The sequence below is a fragment of the Zonotrichia albicollis genome, unplaced genomic scaffold (genome assembly GCF_047830755.1).
Source record: "Zonotrichia albicollis isolate bZonAlb1 unplaced genomic scaffold, bZonAlb1.hap1 Scaffold_254, whole genome shotgun sequence".
Classification (NCBI taxonomy): Eukaryota; Metazoa; Chordata; class Aves; order Passeriformes; family Passerellidae; genus Zonotrichia; species Zonotrichia albicollis.
The window spans coordinates 3,391,279-3,399,754 of NW_027428428.1; the positions used below are offsets into that span (position 1 = coordinate 3,391,279).

Below are 8,476 nucleotides of genomic sequence, written 5' to 3' on the forward strand. Positions count from 1 at the left end.
TTCTCCCAAACAAAATCTGCCAATAAAGTCAAGTGTGGCGAGACTCGGCCTCTGGTGACTGCCTCTCATGTGCCCCGGTGCTCAGTTGTTTCCTTCCTATGGAGGCCATTGTGACAATGTGGGGGGTTGTGGGGCCAAAGGGCATTGTTACACTGTAGGAACTTGTTGAACCAAGGGAATCATTGTGACACTGTGAGTACCATGGATCCAAGGGGCCATTATGACACTGTGGGGTCTTGAGGAACTATGGGGGCCATTGTGACACTTTGGGGTCTTCTGTAATGCAGGGAACATTGTGACACTGCAGAGAACCACAAATCCAAGGGACCATTGTGACACTGTGGAGCCTCACAGAACCAGGGACATCGCTGTGGTTCTGTTGGGCCGCATGGTCCCAAGGGGCCAATGTGAAGCCACAGGGCTTTTTGGAACCAAGAGACAATTGTAGCATTTCAGGGCCTCATGGAGCCAAAGGGTCATTGTGATCCTGCAGGGCACCATGGATCCGTGGAGAAAATTGTGGCATTGCAAGGCCCCATGGAATGATGGTGACCATTGTGACACTGCAGGGCCTCATGGAACCAAAGGGCAATTGTGACCCTGCAGGGCCTCATGGAGGGAAGGGGCCATTGTGACACTATGGGAACTTGTGGAGCCACGGGGATCATTGTGGTACCACTGGAGCCCATGGAACCAAGGGGCCATGGTGACCCAGAGGAGCTTCATGGAACCAATAGATCATTATGATAGCCTGGGCTTTTGGAACCATGGAGACCATTTCGATCCTTAAAGACTTGTGTAACCAAGGGGCCATTATGACACCTGAGGGCATCATGGAAGCAAGAGAACCATTGTGACACTGCAGGGCCCTGTGGAACCAAGGGAACATGAAATAGGTGTGGCTGGCATGGACTCCCAGTGTTCACCTGACAGGTCTGGCCAACCTTGGAATGTGGAAGGCCACTCCCATCTGCCCCTGAAACACTGGGGTTCTGGGCTTTCCTTTGTGTAGAAAAGAACTTTCCATCTTTTCCAGGTATCCATGGCCAAAACTTGGATTCCACCTCCAAATTTCTTTGTATCCAAGGATTACTGCCGGACAAAAGTTGCCAGGACAGACAGGTCTGGCTGGTCTTTGATTCCTGAGTGCCAGCACTTACTTGTTTTGCAAACACTGCAAAGGGCTCTGTGCTTTTCTTTTTATGGAAGAAAAACATCCATCTTCTCCAGGCACAAAAGCCTGAAATTAAGATTCCACATCCATAATTTCAAATATCCAAGGGTTGGTCCAAGCAAACCCGCCAGGACAGACAGGTCAGGCTTGCCTTAGCCTTTGGTGGTTGCCACTCATCAGCTTCTGAAACATGGGGGTTCCGTGCTTTCCTTCCTATGGAGACCAATGTGACATTTGGGAGCCTTGTGAAATGAAGGGGCCATTGTGAAACTGCAGAGCACCATGGATCCAAGGGACATTGTGACACTGTGGAGCCTCATGGAACCAAGGACATCATTGTGGCTCTGTTTGGCCGCATGGTCCCAAGGGACCATTGCAAATCAGCAATGTGAGAGTTAGCCCAGCTGTAACTCAGAGTCAGACAGATTTTACCCTGGAAGAACTGGGCGTGAGTTTCAAGTCCTAGGAGTAATGCTTTTAATTTAGGGTGAGCTTGAGAAGTCCCCCATAAGCCTTTAGTGTTGTTATGCTAAGTTGTCCAAGTTCTACTCCCCTATTGGTTTATTGGTTACTTATTTCTTCTATATGTTATTGTTCTAGTTTTCAAGCCCCAAGTATCTATGTTGTTGCTTCCTCCTTGACTCAGGTTTATAATACTGCCCCTTGTACTGTGCTGGACTTCTCCATGTGTATTGTTTTTCCCCCTGTTATTAAAGTTCCTTTTAAACAACTCTATTGATCCTGCTCCTTTGCATTTTCACCACCCTCGCCCTGAAGTCAGGGAACCAGAGAGGTTTATTGCAGCCACCCTCACTGGGACATTTGGCGCCCAAACAGGGACCACAACCTTCAGGGCTCCCTGTGTCAGTCATGTCAGCTGGGGTTAGCTGATGGATAGGTCAGTGCTCCCTGGGATTTTGGATTGCGCCAGGCTTGGCAGACTCATCGTTGCTTCAAGGGACCTTGGCCAGGATCAGCAGGGACAATGACGATTTCACCTGCATTGGATTGCAGGTGGGTTTGGGGAAATGCAAGACATTCATTGCCCATTTAGTCACTGTGTTTTTACAGTATGCACCCATGTCCCACAATTAATTTGGAGTGTTCCAGTGGCTCTTCCCCAAAAGGCAGAGAAAGAGAAAAATGGGCAGCCAGATGTTCAAAGTAGAAAGGAGCATATATAGATGCTTTCATTCTCACTGATCATGACAAAATATTTTCAACGAACAAATTAAAATCAATCATGAGGTGGATCATTAACAATTTTCCAGATGCCTCTGCGGATGAAATCCATACCACTGAATTTTAGGACTCAGTGGGAGTTAAACTGTACAATTTTTGATCAAAAGGGACCCCATTGCACCCTGCGTGCCCCCCATCTTCCACACCACACTGGACCAGCTAGCAGTGTGTTGAAAACACAATCCGTTGGTAACTCCTAACTCGGGAACTCCCCTCAAACCTGCCTTTCTCAAACCTTTAATGATGGTCCAAGATGGCAATGGCCATGCTGTCTTGGAGCATCATGCCCTGGAGACTCAAGACAGAACGAGCCAAAATATGGCTCAGGAGCCTGACCACCCTCCCTCCATCTTGGCTCCTCCACTTCCTGCTACCACAACTTTCGTCTCTGCCCTGACAAAAGCTCCAGATGCCACCCACACAACTGCGAGTTCGGCCCTCACTGTCAATCATTCCCTCTCCACCCTGGACCATGCCTCCAGTTAAGGAAGGAGACTGGCAAATAGCCTCAAAATTCCTCATTGCCCTGTTATGTTATGAAAGAAGAGGGCAGAATCCCAGGTATCAGCCACTGGTTTGCAGGGAAATCAAGGATCTTTGTATCTAAAGACCATAGGAAGGACTTACCTTGTTTTAATGACCTAATGAGGGCCATGTTTACAGCACATTTCTCAACCACCGATGATTTAAAATATATTATGTTGTTGTCATTTACAGAATACACCCGGTGGGAAGAGGGATGGAAGTGTTTATTATGCTAACAGCAATGACTATGCTAATAATGAGGCAAGGGCGGAATTGACAATCAACCATCTAGCTGGAGAAGGACAACACAGCCTACCAGATGATCAAGCAGCAGGTATCGCCAGACAAGTATTGGATTATATCAAAGAGATGGCTTTGAAAGCTTTAATCCCGGTATTGGATGGTAGCACCCCCAATTTGGACTGCCTTGGGTGGCTGCAGCTAAAGCTTTAGGACAATTAGACCATCTTGGGTGCCTGTTAAGTAAGCAAACCAATGCTACCTCCCTCACACTGAGTGGCCTGCTCTGAGACATAGAGACCATCAGACATGCCACCTTGCAAACAGTGACAAAGTTTTTACTCTGGGCACATGGGCGAGGCGGTGTAGACTCTGAGGGCATGTGTTGCATGAATCTCTCCAGCCACAGCGAGTCAATCCACAAGAGCATTCAAGTACTGAATGAAGAGTTCAAGAAGCTTCAAGTGGAAAACAACAACTGGTTTAATAACCTCTTCCAATGCAAGGGACTAAAGGGTTGGATGATGTCTATCTAAAACAGGACTATAAATTAACTTAGCTGTTGTTGTATAGTTAATTGTCTCATGTTTGTTTGGATGCTTTTAGAAAGTCTTACAAAATTCTTTCGGTTCCATCTGTGTTGTAAAACAGAAAGAGGGAAGATACCCAACACAGGCTCCTCAGGGACTGCTTGGAGGAGAGAACTGGAGGTCAGGATGGCACAAAAACCTCAGTGTGGGCAAGAAAATGCCTAAAAGTACCTAAAAGTATTCCTAAATCCATAAAGTACATTAAAAACCATAAGTATCTAAAGCCATTAGTGAGCCCCACTGAGTGTCAGTACAAAGATCTCCAGGGACTCATTAAAACAGATAACTGGGGCCATGATTGCACAAACCACTCACAGAGTCTGTATCAAAAGGGAAACCCCAAGTACCTTAAAATAACTGAAGTATCCTGAAGCATTAATGAGCCCTAATGAGTATTGTTACTGACAAAGCCTCTCCAGGGACAAATTACAGCAGATAAATGGAGGCCATGATTGCACAAACCTCTCAGAGACTCCAAGGCAAAAGCCAAACCCAAAGTCCTTTGACAAACCTGCAGTCCCTGGGAGCATTCAGGAGCCCCCAGGGCCATTCCTGAGCAAGGCTCCCCAGGGACTCCTTCCAGCAGATCCTTGAGGCCACTGGGATGTGGGCTAGGGGGGGATGCTGAGGGCAGGACAAGGGGCTGACAGTGCCCAGCCTGGCTGGGGCTGTGCCAGGAGGCCCCAGGGCCTCAGGACAAGGTGTCTCCTCACAGCCCTTGGTGGCACAGACCCTGCTGTGCCCCAGGGCACCAAGACTTGGCTTCTCTTTGTCCCCACCTGTCATCAGCGCCTCCAGTTCACTACTCTGCCTGGGACCTGGGGACACTTTCTCAGTGGTGTTCCTCAGTGGGACCCATTAAAAGCCCAAGAAAGTTTGGAGTTGGATTCTGACTTGGAGTTCTGGAGAGGTTTCTTCAGCTCCCTCTCAGGGACTGATGTTCAGGGCCTGAGCACAAAGCCCCAGAGGCTCATTAAAGTCCTTGTGCTGTGTCTGTGCTGCTGAGCTGAGCTGGGCGCCTGGCACAGAGGCAGCTCCTGGTAACCAAGAAGAGCTTCAAAAGCACATTTCTCTTGATGAGCAGCTCTTCTGCCAGCCCAGCAGGGCTGGGGCACTGCCTGCAGCCACCCCGGGCACAGCACAGAGGCACAGAGAGCTTCAATCAGTCAGGGCTGGGAAGGTGCTGAGAAGTGCCTGGGGCACAATCACTGCCAGCCCTTGGCACAGGAACCTCTGGCTGCAGGACAATGCAGCTGCAGCTCCTGGAGCCATCTCCTGCAGCTGGAACATCCCAATGCCTACAGACCCTGTGAGTACATTCTCTGATTGTCTCTTGTGCAGAGCAGTCAGGGGTGCTCAGGGCTGTCCTGCAGAGCAGGGTCCTGCAGCCCAGGGTGCTGTGCTGGGGCAGAGACTCTGCTGCCTGCCAGGGACAGCTCTCAGCCAGCCCTGGCAGCTGCTCCCAGCACTGGGGGACAAGATCTGGGTGGGAGGAGACAGCTGGTAAGGCTTGGAAGTGTTCTCCTTGTGTGGTGAGGATGCTGCAATGTTCCAGACTGCTCCCAGCATGACAATAAACTGCAGAACATTTGCAAATAGAATATACAGGGAGCACAGCAAGGCGGGGGCTGCATAAAAGGGAAAATCGTGCTCTTTATTCTACTAATCTGGGTTGCCCGGATGGTAAGTTACACATAGATGTTAATCTCTCAGTTCAAATTTATAAAAAAAAAATGTTATCTAGGATGTGAATAAACCAGACACTGACGAAAATCAGCACAGGGCCCCTCACAGGCAGCATCTGATTCACTTTTCCAGCCTCCTCAGGGTTGCTCTGACATTTCCATCAGAGCCTGCAGAGCCAGAGCTGCTCCTGGGCAGTGCCTGAGCTGGGAGGGGTCTGCAGGACAGCACTGGCAGGGCCCAGCCCTGGGCACAGGGAAGCAGCTGCTGGCAGGGACAGCTCCAGGCAGCAGAGCCCTGGGCAGGCAGAGGGGGCAAAGTGCCCCAAAGATGTTCTGGGATATTTAAAGTCCTCCCCAAACCCAAATTCTCCGTGATTGCTTTTCTTACAGATCCCCATGCCAAGGCACAGCAAATGTCCAACAGAAGCTCCATCAGGCAGTTCCTCCTGCTGGCATTGGCAGACACGCGGCAGCTGCAGCTCCTGCACTTCTGCCTCTTGCTGGGCATCTCCCTGGCTGCCCTCCTGGGCAACGGCCTCATCATCAGCGCCGTAGCCTCCGGCCACCACCTGCACACGCCCATGTTCTTCTTCCTGCTCAACCTGGCCCTCAGCGACCTGGGCTCCATCTGCACCACTGTCCCCAAAGCCATGCACAATTCCCTTTGGGACATCAGGAACATCTCCAACACAGGATGTGCTGCTCAGCTCTTTTTCTTTCTCTTCTTTATTGTAGCAGAGCTTTCCCTCCTGACCGTCATGTGCTACGACCGATATGTGTCCATCTGCAAACCCCTGCACTACGGGATCCTCCTGGGCAGCAGAGCTTGTGCCCACATGGCAGCAGCTGCCTGGGCCAGTGGCTTTCTCTATTCACTGCTGCACACGGCCAATACATTTTCCCTGCCCCTGTGCCATGGCAATGCTCTGGGCCAGTTCTTCTGTGAAATCCCCCAGATCCTCAAGCTCTCCTGCTCACACTCCAACCTCAAGGAACTTTGGCTCATTGCTGTCAGTACCTGTTTAGCACTTGGGTGTTTTGTGTTCATTGTTTTCTCCTATGTGCAGATCTTCAGGGCTGTGCTGAGGATCCCCTCTGAGCAGGGACGGCACAAAGCCTTTTCCACCTGCTTCCCTCACCTTACAGTCGTCTTCCTGTTTGTTAGCACTGCCATATTTGCCCACCTGAAGCCTTCCTCCATCTCCTCCCCATCTCTGGACATGGCCCTGTCAGTTCTCTACTCAGTGGTGCCTCCAGCCCTTAACCCCCTCATCTACAGCCTGAGGAACAAGGACCTCAGTGCTGCAGTGAGGAGACTGATGATTGGATGGTATCAGAAACATTAAACTGCTGGCCAATTTCTACAAATCACTTGTAATAAAAGTTAACTTTGATAATTCTTGTTGTTTTCATTTTGAATATTTTTGTCTGTGTTTTAGTTTCTTAATCTCCTCCACAAAGATATGCCAATGTTTGTGCCTTTTCTCATTTTGCTTCTCTCCACATTCCCTGTGGCCACAGACTGTGTCAATGAGGGGCTGCATTCTTGGTGGCTTTAAAGGAACTAAAAGATCTCCCAGCAAAGTTTTCTGCAGAGATGCCCTTGTGTTGCCTTCTCTGGAGCTGCAGCAGCAATGTCTGTGTGCAGAGCTGGGGGCAGATCAGTGCTGGCACAGCAGCTGTGCCCAGCAGCAGCAGCACTTGGTGTTGCCAGTGCTGCTGCCATGGCCCTGCCTTGCTGCCCTGGTGGCCCTGGTGTTGCTGCAGGGCCTGAGTGCTCTCGGGGCCGGGCACAGCCCTGGGGGTGGCAGTGCCGGGGCTGCAGCAGGGACAGGCCATGGGCACTACTGGGGCAGCGCTGACACCTCAGGCCAGGCCCTGGGGGCTCCAGGCTCCTTGCCCAGGCTCTCTCAAGAACACACCCAGGCCAATGCTCAGCACAGAAACCCCCGTGAGCAGCCGCAGTCTGGCCGTGGGCAGGCTGGGGGCAAACAGCATGGCTGGGGCTCTGCAAGGGCCCTGGGGCAGACGGGAAGGAGCAGCAGAGCAGGGGCTGATCCATCCCCAGTGCGCTGCACAGCCCAGGGCAGCGTCCCAGAGCATCCTCATGGAGCTGCCAACAACATCCCCCCTCTGCAGCCCTGGCCTCTCCCCCAGCTCACACAGGTGCCCCATCCTTGCAGGCACAGACACGGCAGCACTGGCTCAGCAGCCCCTGTTTGCATTGCACACAGCAGGGGGAGCACCCCCATGCTGTTGGTGTGGGGACATGAACCTGAGGGAGCACAAATGCCATCAGCCCCTGGGGCCAGCAAGGGCTGGGGGACTCCAGGGAAACCACTCAGCTTTGTCCTGGCCTCTGCAGTCAGCCAGAAAGTTTGTTCCCATCAGCTGGGAGTTTCCTGTGCCGCTACAGACGCTGTTGCTCAGAGCCAGGGCTGCCTGGGAGCCACTCCCAAACTGCACTGAGCATTTCCTTTGCTTCACTTTTGCTTTCTTTACTCTTCCTGTTTCATATTTCTTCCTCTTGCCCACCCCAGGGGGCCCAGAACTGGACACAGCACTCGAGGTGCTGCCCAAGCAGTGCTGAGCACAGGGGAAGAATCACTGCCTTGCTCCTGCTGGCCACACCATTCCTGATCCAGGCCAGGAGCCTTTGGCCTTCTTGCCCACCTGGGCACACTGCTGGCTCATGTCCAGCCTGCTGTCCATCAGTCCCTGTTCGTCCCTTTCTGCCTGGCTGCTGTCCAGCCCCTCTGTCCCCAGCCTGTAGCACTCTGGCCAAAGTGCAGGACCCTGGACTTGGACTTGTTAAACCACACTTTGTGTGATCTGGGCCCTGGATCCAGCCTGTGCAGAGCCCTGTGCAGAGCCCTCCTGCCCTCCAGCAGATCCACACTCACACTCAGCTTGGTGTCTTCTGCAAAGATGTCCTTGTTTCCATGCGGCCCCTCAGAGTCACAATGGCCTCTTCGTAATATCAGGCCCTGCACCTGATTTCCACCTGACAAGGACACCTG

General features: G+C 51.8%; 1 protein-coding gene across 1 annotated transcript in view; it reads left to right on the plus strand.

Annotated features, from left to right (window-relative positions):
• The window catches only part of LOC141727801 (olfactory receptor 14J1-like), a 31,456-nt gene extending 24,654 nt beyond the window's left edge, over positions 1-6,802 (plus strand). The window contains exon 2 of the mRNA XM_074534090.1: positions 6,192-6,802. Within this exon, the coding sequence (XP_074390191.1) occupies positions 6,192-6,802 (611 nt within the window). The remainder of the gene's footprint in view (positions 1-6,191) is intronic.
• Positions 6,803-8,476: the final 1,674 nt, after the last annotated feature.